The sequence below is a fragment of the Macaca mulatta genome, chromosome 3 (assembly GCF_049350105.2).
Source record: "Macaca mulatta isolate MMU2019108-1 chromosome 3, T2T-MMU8v2.0, whole genome shotgun sequence".
Classification (NCBI taxonomy): Eukaryota; Metazoa; Chordata; class Mammalia; order Primates; family Cercopithecidae; genus Macaca; species Macaca mulatta.
Window position 1 is genome coordinate 46731887 of NC_133408.1, and position 14476 is coordinate 46746362.

General features: G+C 47.8%; 1 protein-coding gene across 41 annotated transcripts in view; it reads left to right on the forward strand.

The window, feature by feature from the left end:
* The first annotated feature begins 83 nt into the window (after positions 1 to 83).
* ZKSCAN5 (zinc finger with KRAB and SCAN domains 5) overlaps positions 84 to 14476 on the forward strand; it is a 34439-nt gene continuing 20046 nt past the window's right edge. For 11 of the 41 annotated variants that reach the window (XR_013415033.1, XR_013415028.1, XR_013415030.1 and 8 more), the window contains exons 1-2: positions 4966 to 6163; positions 12069 to 12207. Coding sequence is in view for 21 of the 41 variants with exons in the window: in XM_015134387.3 (XP_014989873.3) it covers positions 5750 to 6163; positions 12069 to 12207 (553 nt within the window). In the remaining 20 variants the exon portion in view is untranslated. Of the gene's footprint in view, positions 274 to 1182; positions 1330 to 3227; positions 3273 to 3899; positions 4451 to 4965; positions 6164 to 6282; positions 6775 to 8651; positions 8959 to 11526; positions 12208 to 14476 lie in introns of those variants that run through there. The other 30 variants (XR_013415034.1, XR_013415035.1, XR_013415036.1 and 27 more) reach the window with 23 other exon arrangements.

Consider the following 14476-nt stretch of genomic DNA (forward strand, 5'->3'; position numbering starts at 1 on the left):
CCTGATGGGGTGAGGTGCATCTCGCTGGTTTATCGTCGGAGCCCCGCCCGACGCAGTGGGTCTTGACGGTTTCCTGCAGCCCAGGGAAATACAGGCGTCCGAGCCGGTGGCCCGAGCTCCGGCAAGTGCGGGAACTTTCAGGATTAAATAGACAGAGTCTGGCTCTGTCGCCCAGGCTGGACTGCAGTGGCGCGATTTCGGCTCACTGCAACTTCTGTCTCCCGGGTTCAAGCAGTTCTCCAGCTTCAGCCTCTCAAGTATCTAGGACTACAGGTGCGCGCGAACACGCCCAGCTTTATTAATTTTTTTGTAGGGACGGGGTTTCACTATATTGCCCAGTTTGGACAAAGTTTTTTGTTTTTTCTTTTTTGAGACGGACTCTCGCTCTGTCGCTAAGCTGTCTTAGCCTCCTCAGCAGCTTGGACTACAGGCGCGCGCCACCATGCCTGGCTAATTTTGGTATTTTTAGTAGAGATGGCGTTTCACCCTGTTGGTCAGGCTGGTCTCGATCTCCACACCTCGTGATCCGCCTGCCCTGGCCTCCCAAAGTGCTGGGATTACAGGCGTGAGCCACTGCACCCGGTTAGAAAAAGTTTTTTTGTGTTTTTGTTTTTTTTTTTTTTAGACTAAGTGCTTCCATGTACATCAGATGTTAACGACTTTGATCCTAACAAAGATGAGGAAATTGATGCTCAAAGATGTGTCCTGGCCTGGCTCAGTGGCTTATGCCTGTAATCCCAGCATTTTGGGAGGCCAAGGGGTAGAGAGCGCTTGAAGTCGGGAATTGGAGACCCCCATCTATACAAAAAAATAAAAAATTAGCTGGGTGTAGTGCATCTGTAGTCCTAGTGAGAGGGGAAGCCAGTTGGACTTCCTGGGTGGAGTGGGGACTTGGCCTTTTCTGTCTTACAAGAGGTTTGTAAAAATGCACCAATCAGCGCTCTGTAGCTAGCAAGAGGTTTGTAAAATGCACCAATCAGCGCTCTGTAAAATGGACCAATCAGCAGGATACTAAAAGTAGCCAATCGCAGGGAAGATGGAGAAAAGGGCATTCTGATATGACAGAACTAGGACATGGAGGGGACAAATAAGGGATTAAAAGCTGGCCACCCCAGCCAGCAGCGGCAACCCGCTGGGGTCCCATTCCATGCTGTGGAAGGTTTGTTCTTTTGCTCTTCACAGTAAGTCTTGCTGCTACTCTTTGGGTCCCTGCCATCTTTAAGAGCTGTAACACTCACTGCGAAGGTCTGCAGCTGCATTCCTGAAGTCAGGGAGACCAAGAACCCACCGGAAGGAACCAACTCCTGACACACCACTTAGGAGGCTGAGGTCAGAGGATCCTTTGAGCCCAGGAGGTCAAGACTGCAGTGAGATATGATCCGACCACTGCACTCCAGCCTGGGTGACAGAGCAAGAGTCTATCTCTAAAACAAAGTGCCTTGGTTGATGTCAAGCTGCTGGTGACTTGCAACTTGCATAAAATGAGAGGATCGCTTGAGCCCAGGAGTTCCAGACCAGCCTGAGCAACATAGTGAGACTGCATCTCCATACAAAATTTAAAATTTTTTTTTTTTGAGATGGAGTCTCGTTCAGGTTCAAGCGATTCTCCTGCCTCAGCCTCGCGAGTAGCTGGGATTACGCTTCGTGAGTAGCTGGGATTACAGGCGCGTGTCACCACACCCGGCTAATTTTTTGTATTTTTAGGAGAGATGCAGTTTCACCATGTTAGCCAGGATGGTCTTGAACTCCAGACCTCGGCTCACTGCAACCTCCGCCTCCTGGGTTCAAGCAACCCCCCGTCTCCACCCCACGCCCAAACAAACCAAACACTATTTATCAATCCAGGCATGTTTAATAACTAGACATAAAAATGTCACCTATGGTGCCAGGTGTGGTGGCTCACACCTGTAATCCCAGCACTTTGGGAGGCCAAGGTGGGTGGATCACCTGAGGTCGGGAGTTCAAGACCAGCCTGACCAACATGGAGAAACCCCGTCTCTACTAAAAAATACAAAATTAGCCGGGCATGGTGGCTTATGCCTGTAATCGCAGCTACATGGGAGGCTGAGGCAGGAGAATTTGCTTGAACCCGGGAGGCAGAGGTTCCGGTAAGCCAAGATTGCACCATTGACTCCAGCCTGGGCAACGGGCAAAACTCCATCTCAAAAAAAAAAAAAAAAAAAGAAAGAAAGAAAGAAACTAGTCATCTTGGCTATCTCTAGAGAGAAAAATGAATGTAGAAAGAGAATGAGAGGAAGACTCTATGTGCCTTTCTGAATTTTGACTCATGCAAATCTGTTATCTATTTAAGAAATAAATTATTGAAATGCAAAAGGTATTTATAAATAATTCAGGCCGGTTGCGGTGGCTCGCCCCTGTAATCCCAGCACTTTGGGAGGCCGAGGCAGGTAGATCACAAGGTCAGGAGATCGAGAGCATCCTGGCTAACACGGTGAAACCCCGTCTCTACTAAAAAACACAAAAAATTAGCCAGGTGTGGTGGCACGTGCCTGTAATCCCAGCTACTCGGGAGGCTGAGGCAGGAGAATCACTTGAACCTGGGAGGCGGAGGTTGCAGCGAGCCGAGATCGCGCCACTGCACTCTAGCCTGGGCAACAAAGTGAGATTCCGTCTCAAAATAAATAAATAAAAATAAATAAATAAATAATTCAAATGGAGGTAAATATATTAGAAAAGAATGGATATCCACCTTAAATTTTTTTTTTTTTTTTTTTAGACGGGCTGTCTCTGTCACTGAGGTGCTGAAGTGCAATGGCACAATCGTAACTCACTGCAGCCCCAACCTCTTGAACTCAAGTGATCCTCCAGTCTCAGCCTGCTGAGTAGTTGAGACTACAGGCATGCACCACCACGCCTAGCTAATTTTATTTTATTTTTTGCAGAGACAGGGTAAAAAGGGCAGGCCGGTCTTAAACTCCTGGATTCAAGTGATCCTCTCACCTCGGCCTCCCAAAATGCTGGGATTACAGGCGTGAGGCACCATGCCCATCTGGAGCAACTTTCATAGACATTAAACAACTTTATAAGGGCAACGAAATTAAGCCATAGGTGCAAAATCCTATACCACCTCACTCACACACAAAGTACAGGCAATGCAAACATTCACCTGGGGTTCGGTCCTAGATAGGAAGCTACTTACAATGCAAGATTTTAGGTTCCCTGAAAAGAGACCTTTAACTTCTAAATATCTTCTCATCTCTTTGCAGATGCTGCAGTTTCACAGCAGTTCCTTCCTTCGCGCCTGTAAAACAGTGGCAACAGTAACTCTTCTCCTGCCTTCCCATCAACTTTGTGAACCGTGCGGGGCACTGGGGTGGGGCTTGGGAACTATAAGGCACCATATGAAAATATGAAAAGGAGAGATTGGCCGGGCGCAGTAGCTCCCGCCTGTAATCCCAGCAATGGGAGGCCGAGGCAGGAGCATCACCTGAGGTCAAGAGTTCGAGACCAGCCTGGGCAACATGGGGAAACCCGGTCTCTACTAAAAATACAAAATAAGCCGGGCGTGGTGAGCGTGCCTGTAATCCCAGCTACTCGAGAGGCTGAGGCAGGAGAGAATTGCTAGAACCTGGGAGCAGACGTTACAGTGAGCTGAGATCGTGCCATTGCCCTCCAGACTGGGCAACAGAGCGAGACTCTGTCTCAGAAAAAAAAAAAAAAAAATCAGGAGAGATTATTACTGAGAGATGGGGTCTCACTGTGTTGCGGAAGCTGGAGTGCAATGGCACGATCCCGGCTCACTGCAACCTCAACCTCCAGGATTCAAGTGATTCTCCTGCCTCAGCTTCTCAAGTAGCTGGGATTACAGGCTCGCGCCACCACGCCCAGCTAAGTTATTGTATTTTTAGTAGAGACGGGGGTTTCACCATGTTGGCCAGGCTGGTCTCGAACTCCTGGCCTCAGGTGATCCACCCACCTCGGCCTCCCAAAAAGCTGGCATTACAGGTGTGAGTCACGGAGCCCGTCCAAGGGAGGGTATTACAAATAGACGGGGGTCTCGCTATGTTGCCCAGGCTGGTCTCGAACTCTTGTGCTCAAGCTATCTTGCTTCCTTAGCCTGTCCATTCGCTAGGCTTACAAACATGGGACCCCGCGTCTGGCTGAAAAGAGGTTATCATTAAGGATGAGAACCCCTTGGCCAGGGAAGCCCTGCGTAAGCAACGCCCCTTCCTTCAAAGGGATGCCCCGCTCCCTCCGCCCACCCCCAGCCTTCTTGCCGGGGCTCCAGAGGACACGACTCCTGGCTCTGCCACCTTCTGATAGGCTTGCGAGACCGAGGCTGCAAAGAGAGCCGCGCCCCCATTGGCCAACCGGCGAGTCCCGCGCGCCCCCTCCTGGGAGATGTAGTCCTGGGAGCCGATGGTCCCCGCGACTCCCGGGTGTGACGTTGAAGATATCGGCCTTCTGAGCCTACTGCGGTGGTCAAGAGGTGGGTGTCTTTGGAAAGTGGGTAGTGAGAGTAGCGAGGATGCGGGTGAAGAAAACCTAAGGGCCCCAAATTCAACATAAGCGAGGTTTGCGAGCTCTCAGCAAGGTACAGACCTACTTCGAATCCGGGCGCAGAGCGTTGGGGGTGGGGGAGGGCGCAAGCTCCCCGGCCAATCAGACACGAGCAACCTCAGCCCAACCCCGGAGGCCCCTCCCCCGACCCTGAAAGGGGAGGAGCTTGGGCTGTTTCAATGGCTTTGGGTTGGAGCAGGGGAGAGGGTGGCTCCGTTTGCCTCCTCGCTTTGATGATGCTGTGCGAGCGGCTTCGGGGGCCCTGGGGACGTGCGAGTCACTGAGGGTGGGCTGGGACTTGGGGCCCGCGTCCATATCCCCGCCGATTGGTCCGCCCCGCCTGCGAGGCGAGGTCCTCCGGGATTCCTAGAGAGGACGCGGAAGTGCTTTCGGGGGGGTGGGATCTAACCGTTTAACCCCGTTGGACAGGGCAAGATTGGACTTGGTTACTTCCGGCGAGGAAGTATTGGGAAGTGTCGCTCCGGTTTCTCTCCGTGGGAAGAACCGCATCTTCCCAGCCTCGGCTGCGGGGAGCTTGATGTTCCAGGAGAGCTCCCCTAGAGTGGGGCCTTGAGGGGAGAGGGCAGGGGCTTCGTGACTGGACGGGGGTCCTGTCCCTAACCTTGACCGGGCCACAGTCTCTGTATCTCTGGGTCAGGGGCCATTCTGAGGAATCCAGGTTCAGATGTGTACCTTATAAACGCTGCTTCTCTTTGGGACCGATGGAGTCTCCCCTTGGCCTGTCAAGCTCTTGTAGGTTAGAGGACAGGCTCAGTTTTGACCATTATAATGATTTTCACCCCTATTCCGACTTAAGTTTGTCTTATGGTAGAGAGAAGGAGCGGCTGCGTCTGGACTAGTCTTGTCCCGTTGTTTATATGGAATGTAAAGTTCTTCACTCTAAAACTGTGTTTTAGGTTGGGCCTGATGTTAGATTTGTATGGCTCTCTAATACACTTTTTAAATGTTGGCGATATTCCTTATTACTTATCATTTTGTGGGTGAAGTGATGACTACCTTGTAGTCCTTATTTTTAAGTAATTACTTTGTTGAGTGGTCATCTTTAGTATAGATGACCTCTTTGCCATCTGTCTTTGCTAATAATGATTCCCAATACGTCAGTAGGTTGCATGCTACTGAAAGTGTCCTTCAGAAGATCTTAAAGAGTAGAAAACCAATTGGTTCAGTGTAACACAGCCAGCCTCAAGGGACTTCCCTCTGAGTTGGAATGATAATGACCGAATCCCGGGAAGTTATAGACTTAGACCCCCCAGCTGAGACTTCCCAGGAGCAGGAAGACCTTCTCATAGTGAAGGTGGAAGAAGAAGACTGCACCTGGATGCAGGAGTACAACCCTCCAACGTTTGAGACTTTTTACCAGCGCTTCAGGCACTTCCAGTACCATGAGGCTTCAGGACCCCGGGAGGCTCTCAGCCAACTCCGGGTGCTCTGCTGTGAGTGGCTGAGGCCCGAGCTGCACACAAAGGAGCAGATCCTGGAGCTGCTGGTGCTGGAGCAGTTCCTGACCATCCTGCCTGAAGAGTTCCAGCCCTGGGTGAGAGAACATCACCCTGAAAGTGGAGAAGAGGCAGTGGCCGTGATAGAAAATATACAGCGAGAACTTGAGGAACGCAGACAGCAGGTGAGTCAAAGAGAAGCTATACGAGCAGTGAAGGAGAGGAGTGAACGATCTGCTGAGCAGGGGTGAGATTCTTAGTCCTCTGGTGCTTCATTCATATTCTTTTGTTCTCCTGGGATTAGGTGCCCTGTGACTTCCTGCCACTCCAGCAAAGAGAAGCAATATCCATTGTGTTAACCTGTAGAAGACAATCTGCGATTTTGTTTATTTTTTAAATTACTGGATTGATTGATTGATTGATTGATTGTTGAGACGAAGTCTCGCTCTGTCACGCAGGCTGGAGTGCAGTGTCGCAATCTCGGCTCACCGCAAGCTCCGCCTCCCGGGTTCCCGCCATTCTCCCGCCTCAGCCTCCGGAGTAGCTGGGACTGCTTGGACCCCCCACCACGCCTGGCTAATTTTATTTTTTATTTTTTATTTTTGTATTTTTTAGTAGAGACGGGGTTTCACTGTTTTAGCCAGGATGGTCTCGATCTCCTGACCTTGTGATCCTCCCACCTCGGCCTCCCAAAGTGCTGGGATTACAGGCGTGAACCACCATGCCCGGCCACTGTGTTTATTTTTTGAGTGACATGATACAAAATTCAAAGAGGTACATAAGGTTATAATGAAAAGTAAGTTTTCCTCCTATCCCCAATTTCTCTCAACTGCCTAGTTCTCATCTGTGTATTCTTACAGAGCTGTACCATATTATGTATGTATAAGCATATATATATGTCTCATACTTTGGAAAAACGCAATTGTCTTTTAAGTCACTGTACACTTCTGCCTCTTTTTTCTTATATCTTGGTTTCTTCCATGCCACTGCCATTACAGCTATCTTGCTCTTTGAAATTGCATTGTATTAACTTCTATGGAAGGAGTTTGAGTTGTTCCATTTAAATTGTTCCTTGAGATTGTTTATAAATTTGTATTATAACAAACTTTGCTGCAATGAATATCTCACCTATGTATGAATATATATATGTATGTATGTAATATACATATGTATGTGTATTTATACATATGGGCTGGGCACCGTGGCTCACACCTGTAATCCCAGCACTTTGGGAACCTGAGGTGGGAGGATCACTTAAAACCAGGAGTTCCGGCCGGGCGCGGTGGCTCAAGCCTGTAATCCCAGCACTTTGGGAGGCCGAGACGGGCGGATCACGAGGTCAGGAGATCGAGACCATCCTGGCTAACCTGGTGAAACCTCGTCTCTACTAAAAAATACAAAAAACTAGCGGGCGAGGTGGCGGGCGTCTGTAGTCCCAGCTACTCGGGAGGCTGAGGCAGGAGAATGGCGTAAACCCGGGAGGCGGAGCTTGCAGTGAGCCAAGATCCGACCACTGCACTCCAGCCTGGGCCACAGAGCAAGACTCTGTCTCAAAAAAAAAAAAAAAAAAAAAGCCAGGAGTTCCACACTAGCCTGGGTAACGTAGCGAGACCCCATCTCTACCAGAAAAACCAAACAAAACGTTAGCTGGGTGTGGTGGCATGCACTTATACTTCCAGCTACTCAGGAGGCCGAGGCAGCAGGATCCCTTGAGCCTGGGAGTTTGAGGCTGCAGTGAGCTGTGATTTTGCCACTGCATTCCAGCCTATGTGACAGAGGCATACCCTATTTCAAAAAAAAGTAAAAAGTTAAAAAATTTAAATTGAAAAAATATATGTGTATAAAATTAACTGTAGAAGGAGTGCTTGAAACTCAAAATTGTTGGCTTAGATGTACATTTGTAGGCTGGGCACGGTGGCTCACACCTGTAATCCCAGCACTTTGGGAGGTCGTGGTGGGCGGTTCATGAGGTCAGGAGATCGAGACCATCCTGGCCAACATGGTGAAACCCCGTCTCTACTAAAAATACAACAATTAGCTGGGTGAGGTGGCACGTAATCCCAGCCACTTGGGAGGCTGAGGCAAGAGAATTGCTTGAACCTGGGAGTCGGAGGTTGCAGCGAGCCAAGATTGTGCCACTGCACTCCAGCCTGGCGACAGAGCGAGACTCCATCTCAAAAAAAAAAGTACATTTGTAATTTTGATAGCTGTTGACAGGCTCGTTCCCTCATAGAGGGTATAACAATTTAGACTACCACCAACAATGTATGAGAGAAATTTTGTGGCCATAACCTGATAGCACAATGTTACCAAAATTTGTGATAATTGCCAGTACATAAGATGCAGTATTGGCCGGGCACAGTGGCTCACGCCTGTAATCCCTGCACTTTGGGAGGCTGAGGCAGGTGGATCACGAGATCAGATCGAGACCATCCTGGCCAATATGGTGAAACCCCGTCTCTACTAAAAATACAAAAATTAGCCCTGTGTGGTGGCATGTGCCTGTAGTCTCAGCTACTCGGGAGGCTGAGGCAGGAGAATCACTTGAACCCGGGGGGCAGAGGTTGCAGTGAGCCGAGATTGCACCACTGCACTCCAGCCTGGACGACAGAGTGAGACTCTGTCTCAAAAAAAAAAAGATTCAATATTTTATTTCTGTGAAATTTTTTTTTTCTTTTTCTTTTTTTTTTTTTTTTTTTTGAGACAGGGTCTTACTCTGTCGCCCAGACTGTAGTGCAATGGTGCAGTCTCGGCTCACTGCATCCTCCACCTCCCAGGCTCATGCAATTCTCCTGCCTCAGCCTCCCAAGTGGGTGGGATTATAGGCATGCGCCACTACCGCCTGGCTAATTTTTTTAGTTTTTTAATTTTTATTTTTTTGAGATGGAGTCTCGCTCTGTCTCCCAGGCTGGAGTGCAGTGGCGCAATCTCATCTCACTGCAACTTCTGCCTCCCGGGTTCAAGTGATTCTCCTGCCTGAGCCTGAATAACTGGGATTACAGACATGCACCACCACACCCAACTAATTTTTGTATTTTTAGTAGAGATGGGGTTTCGCCATGTTGGCCAGGCTGGTCTTGAACTCCTGACCTCAGGTGATCCTCCTGCCTTTGCCTCCCAAAGTGCTAGGATTACAGGCATGAGCCACCATGACTGGCTTAATTTTTGTATTTTTAATAGAGACGGTGTTTCACCATGTTGGCCAGGATGTTCTCAAACTCCCGACCTCAGGTGATCCACCTACTTTGGCCTCCCAAAGTGCTGGGATTATAGGTGTGAGCCACCACGCCCGGCCATTTCTGTGAAATTTCAATTGGAATTTCTTTTGTTTGACCACAGCATATATTTTTAAGGATTATTTGTATGCCCTTTTCTGTGGTGAATTATCTGTTTATATTCCTTATCTTTTTTTTTTACCTATTAGAAACAATAAGCATTGTGTCTGTCATATGAGTTGTAAGCGTTATTTTTCCAGTTTGTTGTTTGTCTTTGCTTGTGGAGATTTTTGTTTTTAATGTTTTCTTTCTTTAGAGATAGGGCCTCACTCCATTATCCAGGCTGGAGTACAGTGGCACGATCATAGCTCACTGCAGTCTTGAACTCCTGGCCTCAAGTGATCCTCTTGAGTAGCTAGGACTACAGGCACTTGCCACCACATACAGCTAAACTAAAAAAAATTTTTTTTGTAGATGAGGTCTTGCCAAGTTGCCTAGGCTGGTCTGGAACTCCCGGGCTCAAGGGATCCTCCTGCGTTGCCCTCCCAAGGTGCTGGGATTACAGGTGTGAGCCACTGTGCCCAGCTAGGTTTTAAATTTTTTTCTTTTTTTTAGACGGCGTCTTGCTCTGTCACCCAGGCTGGAGTGCAGTGGCCTGATCTTGGCTCACTGCAACCTCCGCCTCCTGGGTTGATTCTCCTGCCTCAGTCTCCTGAAGGTTTTAACATTTTTATACAGTTAGTTAAGTATTTTATTTTATGGTTAATGGATTTTGTTTATTTTTTATTTTTATTTATTAATTTAATTATTATTATTATTATTTTTGAGATGGAGTTTCACTCTTGTTGTCAGGCTGGAGTGCAATGGCATAATCTTGGCTCACTGCAACCTCCGCCTGCCAGGTTCAAGCAATTCTCCTGCCTCAGCCTACTGAGTAGCTGGGATTACAGGCGTGCGCCACCACACCCGGCTAACTTTGTGTTTTTGTTAGAGATGGGGTTTATCCATGTTGGTCAGGCTGGTCTTGAACTCTTTACCTCAGGTGATCTGCCCGCCTTGGCCTCCCAAAGTGCTAGGATTGCAGGTGTGAGCCACCGCTCCCGGCCTGTTTATTTATATTTTTGAGACAGAATCTTGCTCTGTCACCCAGGCTGGAGTGCATTGGTACAATCTCAGCTCACTGCAACCTCTGCCTCCCAGGCCCAAGCGATCCTTCTACTTCTGCCTCCTGAGTAGCTGGGACTATAGATGTATGCCACCAGACCTGGCTCATTTTTGTATTTTTAGTAGAGGCATGGTCTCGCCATGTTGCCCAGGCTGGTCTCAAACTCCTGAACTCAAGTCATCCACCTGCTTCTGCCTCCCAATGTGTTGGGATTACAGGCATGAGCCACCATGCCCGGCCTGCAGCTGTCTCTTAACGGAACTCCTACACCACATTTTACCAGTACCAGGAGGGTTCGGAAAAAAAGTGCTTTGAAACCTAAGGGAGGGAGAAAACGGGAAAGGAACTTACTACATTCCAATATGTTAGTAGTGAACTAGTACCTTCCAGAATTGGCAGGTTCTAGAGAGTGGTTGTGGCAGAGTAATTGTGTATACCTAGGGCTGAGCCAGAACCAAAAACAGAAAGGGGGAGGACTGTAGTATGCAGGGTGTGAGGTAGCCTCAGTCTCGATGTTGGTCTGTCCAGTGTGACTTCCTGAGTGCTATGATGACTATTCCAATCTCCTTTCTCACCTCTATTTCCTCTTCACACACTGGCCTTCTTATGGTTCCTGACTGTACCAGACATCCTCTTTCTGCCTAATTTTCCTTCCTTCCCTCCCTCCCTCCCTTCCTTCCTTCCTTTTTCTTTTTCTCTTTTCTTTTCTTTCCTTTTCTTTCTGTCACCAAGGCTAGAGTGCAATGGTGTGATCATAGCTCACTGCAGCCTTGACGTCCTAGGCTCAAGTGATCTTCCCACCTCAGCCTCCTGAGTAGCTGGGACCACAGGGACATGCCACCATGCCTGGCTAATTTTTAATTTTTTGGAGAGACAGGATCTCACTGGGTTTCCCAGGCTTGTCTTGAACTCCTGGGCTCAAGTGATCCACTTCAGCCTCCCAAAGTGTTGAGATTACAGGCATGAGCTACCCCTACCTGGCCCTGAGAGAGTTTTTGAGTGTTCTGTCTGCCTGGGTCACTTCTGCGTTTTTCCTGGCTGGCTTCTTCTCATCCTTTTTTTTTTTGAGATGGAGTCTTGCTCTTGTCACCCAGTCTGGAGCGCAGTGGCCTGATCTCGGCTCACTGCAAGCTCCGCCTCCCGGGTTCACGCCATTCTCTTGCCTCAGCCTCCTGAGTAGCTGGGACTACAGGAGCCCGCCACCACACCCAGCTAATTTTTTTGTATTTTTTTTTTAGTAGAGATGGGGTTTCACTGTGTTAGCCAGGATGGTCTTGACCTCCTGACCTCATGATCCACCCGCCTCGGCCTCCCAAAGTGCTGGGATTATAGTTGTGAGCCACGGAGCCCAGCCCTTCTCAACCTTTAAGTGTTTACTTAAGGGACACTTCCTCTGGAAAGCCTTCCCTGGCCTCCCAGTCTAAAATAGGTCTCCTCTGTTCTGTCTCATGGAATTAGTTTCTTTTCCTTTCCAACATACAGCCCAGTTCGTAATTATGTATTTTTTGTGTTTTGATGTGTTTGATGAACGTCTTCTCCAACTAGAAGTAAACCATATTTATTAAATAACTGCATAATCAGTGCCTGGCTCATTGTAGATGCACATTAAATATTTGGCAAAGGAATGAATGAAAGTCCACTGTGACTCTGCTGATTTCTTTCATAGCCTTCTCTGTAACTGTACTGATCGGTTGTGGTTGTGGTTGTTAGATTGTCGCCTGCCCTGACGGGCTTCCTCAGAAGATGGCACCACCTGGAGCAGTGCAGGAGTCCTGCAGTCTCCAGCCCCTGACCGTGGACACCCAGCCAGAGCAAGCGCCACAGAAGCCTCATCTCCTGGAGGAAAATGGTGAGGCTCAGTGATGCAGTGGAACAGATAGAGCTTGAGAATGGGTGTCTTGGCCATGTGGCAGGCACCATCTGCAGGAGAGGGACTCTAGGCTGAGCAGCCCCTCTACAGCCTGCAGGGTCTAGAAGCAGAGAAAGGCCAGGGACCTGGAGTTGAGTCCCTGGTGTTCCATGAAAGCCATCCCTAGGATGTCTAGGAATTACACCAGTTTCATTAAAAAGCTACAGTGCAAATGATGACAGCTCTGGGTACAGGGACTGTTAAAAGATCTACAGGTCTTTTACAAAAGTATCACAGATTTTTGCTTCTCTGTCATAGATTGTCTTTCTTTTATTTTTGAGATAGAGTCTCGCCCTTTTGCCCAGGATGAAGAGCAGTGGTATGATCTTGGTTCACCACACCCTCTGCCTCCCAGGTTCAAGTGATACCCTCACCTCAGCCTCCCGAGTAGCTGGGACTACAGGTGCCTGCCACCATGCCCGGCTAATTTTTGTATTTTTAGTAGAGATGGGGTTTCACCATGTTGGCCAGGCTGGTCTTGAACTCCTGGCCTCAAGTGATCCACCTGCCTTGTCTTCCCATAGTGCTGACATTAGAGGTATGAGCCACTGTGCTCAGCCTCCCTCACAGATTTTCTTGTCTTAATGCTTATGTTAAAAAAAAAAAAAGCTCCCCAGTTCCTAATTGCATTCATTTCTCGCTGCTCATTCACTCACCTTGAAATCTAACTTAAAGTAGCTTTTCACAGTGACCTTTAAAACATTTATTCTCTCTTTTTTCCTCCCCTCCTCAGTTTTATTAACCAGTCTTAGATACACATCAAGTTAGAAAAAAGGAACAGCTGAGTATTATATTATGATGTGTTCAGTCCCTAATCAGAAGCCCTTGGTGTCAGATATATTTTAGAATTCAGCATTTTGCAGATTTAGTAAGGTAATATGATTTATTTATTTTATTTTAATTTTTTTTGGATAATATGACTTATATACCACACATCAAACTAGCAACAGGGTTTGAGTTGGTACCTGTAATCACACACATTAATATTTCTGCAGTGAAATGTGTGCATTTTTATACTAAGTTTATTAAATAAAGATTTAAATACCTTCACATCAGGTCAAATTTTGCTGTCAAATTAGTTCAACGCCTAAGTTTAATGAAAGGAAAGGAACACCTTTGGTATTTCAGCTTTCAGATTTCAGCATTGTGAATAAGAGACTGTGGATAAGGGACTGTATTTTCTCGGTTTAATTCCAGACTTCTAGGCTCCGTTTGTTGGTCAGGTCTTTCCCTTGACATGTGTCCCTGCCCTAATCATTTCCAGCTTTCCTTTCGCTGTGATAAAAAGAACAGCAGCAGCAGCAGCAGCGATGTGGCTTCCATAGCATGTGCTCTGTGCAGGAACTGTTCTAAGCATTTTCCCTAAAAGCACTCATTTAACCCTCAGTGTACCAGGAAAAATAGATCTCATGGTTGACCCTGTGGGGCCAGTGAATCCTTCTAATTTTTTTTTCTGTTTTTTTCTATTTTATTTATTTTATTTTATTTTATTTTTCCTGAGACAGAGTCTTGCTCTGTCGCCCAGGCTGGAGTGCAATGGCACGATCTCGGCTCACTGCAAGCTCCGCCTCCCGGGTTCACGCCATTCTCCTGCCTCAGCCTCCCGAGTAGCTGGGACTATAGGCGCCCACCACCACGCCCAGTTAATTTTCTGTATTTTTAGTAGAGACAGGTTTCACCATGTTAGCCAGGATGGTCTCGATCTCCTGACCTCGTGATCTGCCCACCTCAGCCTCCCAAAGTGCTGGGATTACAGGCGTGAACCACCGCGCCCGGCCATTTTTTTCTATTTTAAGAGTCATTTTATGCATAGTTGACAGAAGAATCAAAGGATAGTGAAAAACAACTTTTTAGAAACTTTAATATATCAAGTACATTTTTATGTGTGAACATCATAAAAGAGGAAAGAGGCTGGGCACAGTGGCACACGCCTGTAATCCCAGCAATTTGGGAGGCTGACGCAGGCAGATCACTTGAAGTCAGGAGTTTGAGACCAACCTGGACAACAGAGTGAAACCCTGTCTCTACTAAAAGTACAAAAATTAGCTGGGTGTGGTGGCATGAGCCTGTAATCCCACTTACTCGGGAGGCTGAGGCACGAGAATTGCTTGAACTCGGGAAGTGGAGGTTGCAATAAGCTGAGATTGTGCCAGAGCACTCCAACGTGGGTGACAGAATGAAACGCTGTCTCAAAAAAACAAACAAAAAA